Here is a 13,427-nt window from a genome sequence, read left to right as displayed (position 1 = left end):
TCCTGTGCGTCTCGCTGGGTTTGACGGAGTTAATTAATCCCGCGGTATAATTAAAGTCCCGTTTCGTTGGGCGCGGAACCAAAGTTAAACTCGACAAGATCAAATCGTGAATTCGAGCTGCGGACTGTCCGAAGCGTCTGTTGCCCTCCGAAAGGAAAATGTGAGAAAGGGAGGGAGGGGGAGAGGAAGGAGTGGGGTGGCATCGGTCGTTTAATTAAATTCTACCGCTTTCAAACACTTCTGCGTTGGTTTCACAGCGACCATTGGAAATCGAAGAATTAGTCGCACAGTCGCTCTTCTCGCACCCGCTTGTGGCTAACGTTTTTTCCTTACTTCGCCTTGCCTCGCCTCGTTCCAATTTCTCTCCTTCCCCTCCTTTATTTACTTCTTCCTCCGATCCAATTCCACCTCTCCTCTCTTTCTTCCCCCTCCCCTTTTTCATTCATTTCGATTCTCCATCCAGTCCCCTATATATACACCCTCTCCCCTTTCAACCTTCCACACTTTTGTACTTTCCACCTTCCACATACCTTTCCTTTCTCATTTCTCCCACAAACAGATAGCTCTATCCTCCTTCCACTGCACCACCTGCCATAACCTCTACCCCCTCACCCTTCCACACTTTTCTATCTTCCACCTTCCACATACTTTTCCTCGCACCTCCGTTTCCTTTCTCATTTCTCCCACACTCGGCTTGATCCACCTTTTATAACCTCCTTTTTCTATTCTTAGCCCCTCCCCCTTTAAGCTTCCTCTGCACTCTTTAGCCTCCATCTTCTCAACATACTTTTCCTCGCACCTCCTTCTCCTCTCTCACTTATCCCATACACGGGTCACTCTACCCTCCTATAACCTTCTTTTCCTATTATAAGCCATCCCCTCCCCTCCCCCCTTTCCAAGCTTCCTCACTCTTTGCTTCCACCTTCCGCATACTTTTCCTCTCACCTTCTTCCAGCTTCTTTCTCGTTTCTCCCACACACATACGCCAACTCTATCCTCTTCCCATCCAGCTTCTATAACCTCCTATTCCTATTTTTACTCCCCCCCCCCCTTCACAGATGGGAAAAGCCATGAGCCGAGGCGATATTGCAGCAGCCCTGGCGAGAGAACGCGGCAGTCTCCGGATTTTTTCGTCAAGCGACTCCTGTAGAGAATGGAATTTCAGAGCCGCGAGGGATTCGAGCATTTTTTCACGTTATTGCTTCGCGCGTGTCACTTTCACCGCGTGACGAATCAAGGTTAATCGCCGCATTGTCCTGGGCGAATGCCAGTGTCGCATAACTGCTTATATAGCGAGCGATATTAAAAACTTTACGATTACGATCGCTCGTATCTGGACGAAATGCCACCCTTCGCCACCCCACGAAAGTACTAGGAGAGATTGCGATAAACGTCGCACGATCCTCGCATTTATGGCCGATGCTTTTTATTCACGCCACCACCGGGATAATTTAAATACCGAAAAAATCCAGAATTCAATTTGATTTTAACACGTGAGTTTCCTTTTTTTTTGCAGGGTGATTTATTCGAGCAGAAAAAGTTCGATGATGCGTTCCGCAGTGTTTTCACGAGGTGTCGCTTACCGTCAGCGTGATTCACGCGTAAATACTGCACCTTTTTGGGTTTTCCAACGGCGCGGTGGCACCGTGCCGGTCGCGGTGCTTCCGGTTCGAGTCGGAGGACGCCTGCGCGCGTTACGTCGCGCCCCGAAAACGTCGACGCTTGACTGCCTCGACTAGCCGTCGTCAGTCGCGTCTCGACGACGACGCGCACCGTCGCCATTCCAAGCGTCCCGACGCCGCTCCTGGCGAACCGCCATGTGACCATCTCGAAAATCCGGAAAGTACAATCGAGCCAAAATCAAAAAGCAACGCTGATCAAATTTTCGCAAAGAAAACCTTGAACATAATAATCAAATTGGAAAATCAAAAACCTTTTTTTTAATAGTGTCGCATTTGCTTGACTGGATGAGAGTTTTTTTTATTTACATGTGGAGGAGAGTCTTGGATTAAGTTTGCAGGGAACAGAAAAACTCGCGGGACATACACAATGTTGTTTGGGTGCAGCAGCGTGCTGGACGTTGGTAGAAAAACTGATGAGACTATTACATGTTACCCCCTGCAAGTCTGACGTGAGCCAAGTTAAGCAGAAGCTCGAGAGGAATAAAGCTCAAAGTCAGGTGTTGCAAAGGTTCCGCTTGTGGAAACGTGGTGGTGCTATTAGTATGTGAAACAATGCAGTGGCTTCGTGTTTTCTGCAACCCCCTCCTGCGATTCAGGTTTTTTATACTACTCGTTCTCGTGGGCTGCAGTGATGGTTACCTGAACATTTTCATCAGCGAGTCCCAGGTCAGGGATCTGTTGGGTGAGTATTAGAAATATAATTATGTCCCATACCCCACTCCCTCAATTTTTAGAACCCTCTAAAAATAAATATAAGATTAATATAATTATTACTGGGGGTAACGTGAAAATACGAGGGACTCTACGTCGTAAATTTCTTCGTTCAATCCGTTTAACTCGCAGATGATGCAAATAAAAGAATCGTTTAATAAGTGGATTTTTTTGAATTCACCAACGTTTTTTATCATTTTTGAGAATCTATCGTAAGCCAAAATTTCTGCTAATTGCGATTCAAGCAATATTACTATTTTCCGTGGCAATTAAAATAACGCGGTAGTTAAATCCTTGAATGTTAGGAAGAAAACGTTTGTGTACGTTAACAAGTCTCATTACAGTTGCAGTGCACCGAATGCCTTGCTTTCGAATAGCCAAGAGCAAATAAAAAGAGCAACGCGCATCCTAAAGAGAGGAACGAGCTGAACAAGGAAAAGATTCCACATTTGCGAGTATATACTTTGAGGCTTGGTATTACAGAGCAAATTGAGCTCATAAAGTGCTTAAAGTACATTTTGAAAATGGGGAAAAGCTCTTTCTCCCTCTCTCACGATTGAGGCAAAATAATGATATGATTTCCTCGAGCAAATATTATTCACGTTTCTCTGCTTTAATCGATACAGTATTATTAAAATGTGTTTCATTGATATACAGATTATTTAACTGCTATTATTAATTCCTACCAGGCTTACTATATATACGAAGAGAGAAGCCTGAAATGCAAACGAAAGTTTTTCGTCGAGCAAATAATATTTACTTTTCATTGCTTTAAACAATTATAATATCATTGAAAAAATATTTTATCAATGTACAAATTGTTTAATTATATACAATTATCAACTCGTACCAAGATTACTACATGTACCAAGAGAAAAAGCCTGAAAGGCGAGCGAAAGTTGAAAATAGAGAATAGTGATCGAAATAAAGGTGAAAAGATTTTCTATTTTCCGAGGGTGGATTCTACTTGGTGGTTTGGCAGTGAGCGTCGCGCTGTGAATTGGTCTCGTAAAGAGTCGACGTACGATACGACAGCTTCGAAAAACAAGTAGTATATATATATATATATATATATATATGTACAGAAAAAATAAGAGATAAGAGGAGTGGAGAAATTAGAATAGAGAAGGAATAATTTTCAGAATACTTTTCTCGTTAAATCACATTATTAACGCGAGTCAGGTTAGCATATTTACCTGTGTATATGTATATGTACATACATAATACTTTATTATCAGTCGTTTATTTTACTCGTAAAAATGTAGAGTTATTATTTTAAAGCACGCCTATCGTCATTTTTATGGCAAGATTTTCACGAGGGTTAAATATAATCTGAAAATCGAATAAGTACATTGCTTGCTTGCTGAATGTTGAACGAGAGTCGTTTGAATAATTTGTCACGTGCGAGATATTCGCTCTTTACTGCTGTACGCATTATTAATATATACGCGTGTGAGTTTACCAACAACGCGAAACCAACTCTTTCCATCTGGTTCGACACACTTTTATGATTTTATAATTCATATAAATACTTGAAACGCGCACATTCGTACACGATGCCTGTACTTTCATTCGAGAACGCGGCTTATCGGAGTAAACAAAGCATTCACGGATGACTGATTGATAATTAGAAATTCCACGGGATCATCGAAAACTTCCGAGGGGAAGATAAAACTCGAATAATAACTGATCGAATTTAAGATCAAATATTCTTCCCCCTTTTAGCTCAAATGAAAATATTTATTGAAAATAGTTATATATATGTAATATTGAAAAAACTTCTTCTATTCAATTTCCAGCTGAATATTTTCATCTATGCTGTTATTTGTACAAATTGAACGATATTCGTTGCAAAACAAAATAGTCAAGTGGTGTGCAAAAAGCAAGGGGTGTGAGGAGTACGCGAAATATTTCTGCACACTATACGATACACGCTATTTTCAATTGTGCAAAGTGATATAAAATTAATAAGCAGCGACAGAAACGTTCAAGCTTAAACTTTAATTCATCGTACGTATAAATTTCAGTGTGTACTACTGAAAACTTCTACTTAGACCAAGTATAACGACGAGGTTCTTCTCGGTGCATATAATTATCGTCCTGTTGTTCGAAAGAATTTGCAGGGTTATAATATGGGATAAACGGGGCGTGACATTTCAGAAGCTGGTCTTTTATAGGTCTTAATGGTGTTGGAAGGGGTGTGACAGTGTCGATAAAAAGTACGAAAGTGCTATATAGTCAATTTCATCGAGGACTATAAGGATTCATGAAGCCTAATGGAGGACGCAATGCTTGCCACACTTTGGATCTCTATCGAGGAGAGACTTGGTGTTTCTGGCTGCAGGAAAGGGTGAGATTTGGAGGAAGTGTTGGAGGGAGTGGGGATGAAGAGTGCGGGGGGGGGGGGGGGCGAAGAAGGGCTGCTTGTGCAAGCACGGAGCCAACTGGAGGCAAGTTTCGTCGTCGAGGCTCTCGAAAGTCACTTAACTTAGATTGCACGGGCGAAATGACTTTACTTCACCGGAAAACTTCGTTCCACCGGGAAGGCAGTGCTACGAGAGCTGGGGGAAAAAAAAGTGGTAGAGAGTAGTGACAGTGAGTCAGCCTGGCAGGTAGTACGCAAAATGAAGACTGTGCATGCCAGCATTCGAGAGAATGAAGCGCGAAAGGTTGTAGAGAGGGAAGGGGGGGGGGGGTAGAAGAGGGATGGCGTTAAAAAAAGGAGGAGCTCGCGCGAGCTAAGTGGCAGAAGAGTAAAAAAGATGATGAGCGAGGAAAACGAAGCTTTGTCCTTTGAAAGACTGAAAGGACAAAGCTTCCTCGGCTCGGGTCAATTATCCTCTGCGACGTCCCAAACTCGTTTCTCTCAAATCTTTCTCATACACGCGTTATTATAGAAACTCTTCGAGAAGAAAGTTGAGGAGGATCTGCGATTTCATTACTATTATTATTATTAATCCCTATAGCTCTTGCAAAATTTTCCATTTCCTCGTGTATACAAGCTTTCGTTTAAAAAGACACATGGACACGACGCTTTCGACGTCGCGTCGTATAAAGTCATAATTGAGATTCCTCTGTCGCTAAACTTATGGCAACTTTGATATAACTAGGGATTACATTTGATTAGGAATGTTTGTAATCGTATAATGTTCACGTGGGAAATCAGAGAGTTCCCTTGTTTTACATATATATATATATATATATATATATATATATATATATGCTAAAGGGTTATGGTTCGAAGTGTCACTTATTCCATTAGCAGATCAAACAAATGTACGCATTGTATAACTGGCTTTCATAAATTTCGAATATCATTAACGTTTGACTGAAATAAAATCTGGTTAAATGCAGAACGCGTTATATGTATATATGTATATATATATATATATATATATATATATGGTAGAAATTTCGCTGATGCGCGAAACGCACTGAGAATTTCAATATAGAAATATTTGACGTCGAATAAACGAATAGTGCAGTTAAATTGTAAATTAATAATCCTGATAAAATACGATAAACTCCGTTTGTACAGTCGACTGTATCCCGTACCGCAAGAGTCTGTATGCAAAATTTAACGATATAGCGAAAAAAATATTGCAGTGAAATTTGTAAAATATTTGTTGCAGGGAAAATTGATTTGGAAGCTTTTGGTTTAAATGATACCCTGTGTATTACATACATGTACAGGTTATTCGTCGAAAGAATGAAAATGAGTTTTCTTGGAATTAAAATTGCACTATGGGTGGAGGGGGTGGGGTGAGGGGTATTGAGAGGAATTTTGGTAGTTTTGGTAGCTTAGGAAAATATTTTCTTTCGGAGGAGCTATAGCTATCGCGAAAGCTTTGACACGAGGGGAGTTGACGTGAAATTGGTACGTCGTTGAATTGATTTTTAATTCAATCTGACCACGTTGTGTACGCGCAATGCAGTCTCAACTCGGAGTGTTTGCACTGTCTGGACCGCGAAACGGCTTGACAAACAACCAACGCGCGCTCACGTTCCTATACCGAAACTCCGATTGCCACGCTCAAGCTTTCTATTTATTTTTAAACGTTTTCTATACCATGCAAATTAAACTGTAATAAACGCCCAATTTTAAAAGTCTAGAGGTATAATTTTATTTACAAAATTTTACAAAACTCATTTTGTTTCCTATATAACAATAAACAAAAGAGAAAAATTAGTGGAACAAATGATCGCGCGTGTTTCGCAGCGCTCTTCTTCGAAGACTAGAGGCAAACAGAGCGGAGAGGTTGCTTGTGCAATATAGCGCGTAGCCATATTGGATTCTTGTCATTTGGCGCAGCTTTATGACTTGGCATACTTTGCCAATTTAAGACACTTCCCTCTTTTGTGTATCTCAACAAAGGCCTTCTTCCAGCTTCCACCCTCTAGAAAATTCTGACAAAAATGATATTTTATCTCTGGGATGGGAAGGAACGAGTAAAATTTCTTATAGCGAACGTATAAAAAAATATTGAGTTAGTGGGAAAATTCCAGTAATCCGAAGGCAGCTGCGAGGAAAACGACGCTCAGCCGTTAGCTCGATCTTGGCCGTTTTCAATTTTCCCAACACTTTTAAATCCCACGCATCAGGGAGCTATAAAGGTATCGCCAGTTATCCACCGTTTATCGTTCACCGAAACTTTGCCAAAGACTATTGAAAAGTTCTTCGTGGACCCGAAGCAAACGAAACTTTAACCAGCACCGCACGACTAACGATAACGCAATGGCATATATACTTTACCTCTTAATATGAAACAGCACTGCAGCTGCTCTTTGCATTTGTATCCCGAAACCATTTAACCACGTGTGCTCTCCAAGCAACGCACTAACGTATAATTATTCTCAAACTTTATATACGCTTACAATGTATTTGTATTTACGATTACAACCAGCTCCAACACGACTCTACCAAATTACAAATTACACCCTATATATATGCATAATTATGAATTATATTTAACGAGAAAAATATGGCTAGTGTAATATTATACCGCAATATAATTTTTTATAAACAATTAACGTTTGCATAGCCTAATTAACAACGATAATCATAATATTCGAATTCCTTCATAAAAACTTTGCTGCGTCATTATAGTCTCAATTAAGCAGAGTGTTATAGGGTAAACACTTAAAATAAAGTATTTAGCACGAAAGTATAAACTGTTTTGTCACGCGTGTGTACAAGTAAATATGGTGGACGTGTGCCAATTACGCGAAGGATGTATTAATTAATCCTTTATCGATGGATTAAAGGCTCTGCAATAAGTGGATGTTAAAGGGTCGAAGGTTGTGTAGTGTTGGGAACCCTCGACACACCGTTCTAGCCTATATATTGTCGCGCTTACTACGCTGTGTGTGCGTGCTTACGTAAACGGACGCATATGCGTGGCGGGAAGAACCTGCTGGGTCATAAACCATGGCAGTTTACGTTATCGTCTGGACGGATCTGCCCATCGGCGAACTGCTGTAATTTGGCTGTAAAGCCCCTCCCCTCTCCCCTCCTATATCACGAGTTACGCGCTCCAAATTGATATGGACACTGACCGAGAATCATTTTTATCCATAATTTTTACAAGCTATCTTTCTGCACATATATATATATATACATTACGCATAAATTCAACGCGCAATAATCTGGCATCATCGCGCTGCCTCAATTTCTCCCTGCAGCATAGTTAGAGGATTTTAATGCTGTAATGTTTCCTCGGCAACAACCAATCATAAAATTTCCCCTTTTTTCCCGCTGCTTTCCTAAGCATGGCGATTGGTTTTATGGAATCGCAGCCGCGTAACGATGGCTCTTGATTAAGCGTTTGACATGAATTCTATGGAATTATTGCAGTCGGAAGGGGCCGAAGTCATTGGTTTTTATGGTTCGCCCGGTACGCCGGCCGATTGTCATGTATTTTTATCGGATTCCCATTATTATCGGTGCGTGCGGTTCTCTCGTCGCGGTAACTTCTACGAATTGTCCACTTGATGCGCGGAACGTTGTGCTCCATGATTAATATAACGACCGCCAAGTACGCGGGTGATTTGCAATCCAATCATGGGAGCCGGACCACCGCTTTACACGGGAAATTGATATACGTGCAAATGCTGACCTGACGTTACGATACGTGTATCTATTGTTATTATTATGTGTATATATATATATATATATGTAAAATACCTGATTTTCTACATTTATACGCCCCGCATTTCTCTCGCTGAACACTCTAGATTTTTTGAAGGAAAAAGAAATACCGTCTTATACAGACTCGTTCTTAAAACTCGCAATCCTTAACATTTCATATTTGCCATGAAAAAAAAACGAAAAATAAAAAAAAAAGAAGAGAAATTTTCTCAACGATTATGTTGTAATTTAGCGTTGGAGAACGTCTTCCCACTATTACCGTTATCGTAGAAGGTAACCAGTTGTAGGAAAACATTGTTCTAATTAAAGATAACGCGGCTGCATAGTACAAATAATTTTCTTGCGAGGAAAACGCCGAGGGGATAATAAATGCTGTTTTTTCCACTGCGCTTCATTATAAAGGGAAACAAAACAAAAATCTGTTTGCTTGTTTATCCATCGTTATATATATAGATAGCAGAGAAGATATGCTGATTTTTGAGGAGATAACACGTAGTTTTTGTTTTGAATTTAAAAAAATGTCTATGGAAAAAATAGCATATTGTATTAAAAAATACGCAAAACGAATGAGGGTTGAGGGGACCAGGGGGAGGGGGGGGGAGGGCACCTGCGGGAAATATTGTAAAATATGAAAGGATTTTGGAGCGTCCATGTGTAACGCGCGTCACTATTCACAATTCTCGTAGGTTTACCGGGTATTTTTCGATGGCGAGGACCCTGCTCTGTTTCGAGTCCTTCGGCGCTTTTTTAAAGCCACGATCGATTCCAGGGGCTCATCGGTTCAAGCGTGACATATGGTACGTGCCAAACGCAACGTGCACGCATCACGTACGAAGCGCTTTCATTTATCCAGAGAGAAGAAGACAATAGTCGATATATACGAGAATTGCAAGAGAGAGAGAGAGAGAGTGAGAGATTACGCACGATCCTGATTTTTGAGTAGCTACGTGAATGTGTGTGGAATTGAAAACTGTTCACACGTTTGTACGTGACACTGTAAATAGTCAGTGTGCGTGTGAAGATTAACACAATCATAGAGTGCAAATTATACAGACCAGTGATATCTGTGTCAAAAAAGCAAGGATTTGTAATATTTTCATTTTCAAATATATGTACAAACACGTTTCTTTTACTAAACTCATATTAACAAGTGTGAGTATTATATAAACTATACATTATTATTTACAGGAAAATGAATAGTGTAAATTGATCATTTTGAAATTACAAATGAAAGAGAGAGAGAGAGAAAGATTATTTGTGATCCTGATTTTTGAGTATCTATGTGTATGTGTGTAGAATGGGAATCTATGCACACATCTGCACGTAATATTGTAGATTGTCAGAGTGTACGTGTGAAGATTAACGGTATCGTATATATAGAGAGCAATATATACAGATAAATGATAGCTGTTAAAAAAAAGTAGTATATTCATTTTCAAAGATGTACATTACGTTTCTTTCACCAAGTTAAAACTGACATGTGTGAATCGTACATGTAAATTACATTAAATTACAGGAAAATTAATAGAGTAAATTGATCGTGTTGAAATTTCTAGCTTGACCTGGGAAATATTGTTTGGACAAATCAACATCGAATGGAAACGTATTGTTTATGCATCGGCTTTGCTTTGTGCTGTGGATTGTTAAAAAAGCATCGACGTGGAAACTGAAGGATGCACACACGTGTTATATGCATTGTAAATAGTAGAAAGAAGGAACGGTAACTGCAGCATGGCGAGCAAATTGTACAAAAGGAAGGAAAAAAAGTGAAAAAAAAACGAAAAGGTAGGATCGACTGGACCACTTTTTTCATCGAGGTGAAAATCGAAATGCACAGCACAAAATTGTCGTGTGGTCTTTTCCTATAGGTTGGCACATATTGCAAAACGAGCGTACCTGCGAACGCTATTATCGCATAAAATCGGCCTGCAGGCACGGCACTCCTATACCGCCCATATCGTAACGTAATCAATGGAAATTTCTCCTGAACCTGCAGCATTTTTTTTATGAACAGCATTCCTGCTCCCTTACGATATTTTATTTTCTCGTCTTTTTAATATATCACCATCCGAACACGACTGGTTTTTGCACAGATTTCCACCGAACCTTGAAATTTTATGTGCAAAATGTTTAAGTCCGCGTGCCATGTAACCGCGTATTAATATACCAATTCTCTCTCAATCTCATTGCTCTAATGATGAAAGAGTGAGAGAAACTCTCGAATGCGAGAGATTCGGCAAAATTTATCATTCAAATATTAATTTAACCTAATACATGTTTCGAACAATGTACCTACCTATATACTAGATGAAATTTTTAATTGTCTTTGGTATAATAATTTTCCTTAATTAATTATTGCAAATACTAGCAATTAGTATAGACAGATGCGCGGAACTGCTATAAAAGCACCTGATTAAATGAAATCAGAGAGCGAGGTTCACGAGAGGGAGAGAGATAGAGAGAGAGAGAGAGAGAGAGAGAGAGAACCAGAAGAGTGCTACGGTAGGCTTGAGGGACGCTTTGAAACACGAGCAGAAAAAATTTCATCGAATCTATGTCTCTTTAATGCCTGTTTGTCCATAGAAGTGAAAAATCCATTTTTATTTGCACCGTAGCTCAACATTTAATTATTTTACCAATAATAGCTGAGCATGAGATTGAAATAAATCCTCAGCAATCCCTGATGATATATACTCATAATAAATAAAGCGTCGATAAATAATTGCAAAACTTGTTATATAAAATTTGTTGATGAAAGGTACACTATTTTTTGTAAAAAAATAAAAATTGTGTTGAATAGTATAAAAGCCAAGTAGTAGCTAATATAGATTGGGAGATTGAAATGGCATTGGTATAAAAGATTCCTGCTTGTGCACTAAAGCATCTATCAGGAGGCAAGGCGTTTTACGAGTTGGAGACGCGTGGTGCACATGCTTTTGCAAGGAAACGTGCAACTGGCAGTAGGATAGCTGAAGCCCATCTTGACGTTTACGTAAAGGATCCGCTCAGCATAAATCGCATTCGACAATTTCCCCTACGAGTCACCTCTTCCACGTCTTTTAACTGAATAAAAATAAATCTGACAGGAAACGTCTGCGTTTATACGAAACGCCATCTGAATTTCATCCACATGCACTGATGATCCTCTTCTATAGCTGCTCCACCGTTCAAAGGATTTATCTTGATAACATCGGAACAGAACATTAAAGCAAACGAAGATTAAACTTTCAACGAGAATTAATGTTATAAGACTAGCTCCGGGGCTGGGCTGGGCTGGCCTGGCCTGGCTAAATATTTCTCGGTTTATTTTCGAGTGAGCTCAGTTTGCATTCTTAATGACTGATTCCCAGTGCAGATTGCGGATCGTTAGCTTGGCTTTTCACAAATGGTACCTACCACTTCTCCAATCGGGTAGTTATATAGCATACCTCGACTTGACTTGTCTTGGAAACGTCTTGAAGTAGTCTCTGTGGTGGTACGTGGCTCTTTCAATTTACCGATGCGTTGCCTCCCTATATCCTGCAGTATCACTTGCATGTATTTCACCTTTGAAGTTGATTCTCAATTTTAACTATACATATACTGCGTATACCTCGATCAGTTTACTCGAGAGGACTCTGTCAGGCCAAGAATCAACTTTGAAAATGAACAATTGCGAACTTTCCAATCGTTTCGCGGCTTCCTCGAGGGTGCTTGAGAATACACATTGATATATATATATAGATGGAACTTTTGGAAGAATTAATATTGCTTCGAAGCGAGGAATAAGGAAAGTACGCTGAAAGAATATGTAGATTTATGAAATTAATAATGAATTTTCCTCTTAGGTATGTTTTTATTTAATAATTGCAATTAAGGAGCTTGGTAGGAAGAATTCTGAGAAAGGTTCGATCGAGGCTGATTGAAAATTCCATTGAAATCAGAGGTTTCGTAATTATCGGTATATATATACCGGATGCATGGGAAGAACACAGTGTGGTCCTTAATCAACGATGAGGCTTAATTAAAAGAAGTCGAGAAGGAAAATGATATACAGCTGTCTCTCTCTGTTATCGCGAAAAAGGTTTTATTTCCCTGCACTGGAGATTTGGTCGTTTAATATCTCGTATTTTTGCGTGCGCTTCCATTGTTTCCGGCTTGGCGTGAAAAGCTGTTTTTGTCGAGAGCTGGCTTTGGCAAGAAGGAAATACCTGAAAATCGAGGCGATGAAATACCCTTCCGCTGCTTGTCAATTATTTCCTCCAGGCAAATTGATAAGCTCCCTATCCTCCGGCTCTTTCATTTCTTCCTCTTACCCCCCAATTCCAATTTCCACTCCCACCCCCCTATCCCCCACCCAGTTCTATATTTTCATACGTTTTTCCTCATATTTTTCTTCGGATTTCGTTCGGATCTCTATAACGATGCAACCTTCTCTCTCTCTCAAATACACGAAACTATACAACATTCTCCATTTTTATACTCGAACCATATAGGAATATAACTGGTAGTAAATCACGAAAGAAAAGTTTAATTTAAAATTAATTACTATCTCGTACAATTTTTCCTCACGTTTTTTAAAGAAAGAAAGAAAGAAACAAAAAAGTAAAAAAAAATGTTGAGGTAGTTTCGTTTTCTTTTCGTTCGGTACCTGTTGTTCCTCTTTTATCCGACTCTAATTCTCTCGTTTATTTTTCGCTTCTTCTTTTTACTCTCGAGTAAGTTTCAGACAGCTTTTAAAGACGCTGAAGTTGCGAGGTAGGCTGTAGAGGGGTTATATAGGAGTGCTTGTAAAACGGAAGATCGAGGGGAAAGTAATCGAGTTCTAGTTGCGCTAAATCCGCGATGGTCGGGATGTGGGGGAGGGCGGGGGGTGGGATCACATCTAGAGTAGAAGGGGATGTTCG

At 39.8% G+C, this 13,427-nt stretch overlaps 1 protein-coding gene across 1 annotated transcript in view; it reads left to right on the top strand.

Annotated features, from left to right (window-relative positions):
* The first annotated feature begins 1,772 nt into the window (after positions 1 to 1,772).
* The window catches only part of LOC136786200 (tyrosine-protein kinase Dnt-like), a 70,618-nt gene continuing 58,963 nt past the window's right edge, over positions 1,773 to 13,427 (top strand). Inside the window, exon 1 of the mRNA XM_066747785.1 lies at positions 1,773 to 2,364. Within this exon, the coding sequence (XP_066603882.1) occupies positions 2,235 to 2,364 (130 nt within the window). The 5' untranslated portion in view covers positions 1,773 to 2,234. The remainder of the gene's footprint in view (positions 2,365 to 13,427) is intronic.

This window comes from Prorops nasuta, unplaced genomic scaffold, assembly GCF_024137725.1.
Source record: "Prorops nasuta isolate Cenicafe-Biocafe unplaced genomic scaffold, Cenicafe_Pnas_1.2 PNAS00003, whole genome shotgun sequence".
NCBI lineage: Eukaryota > Metazoa > Arthropoda > Insecta > Hymenoptera > Bethylidae > Prorops > Prorops nasuta.
Note: the sequence above shows the minus strand (reverse complement) of the source record. Positions and strands in the feature narration are given on the sequence as shown.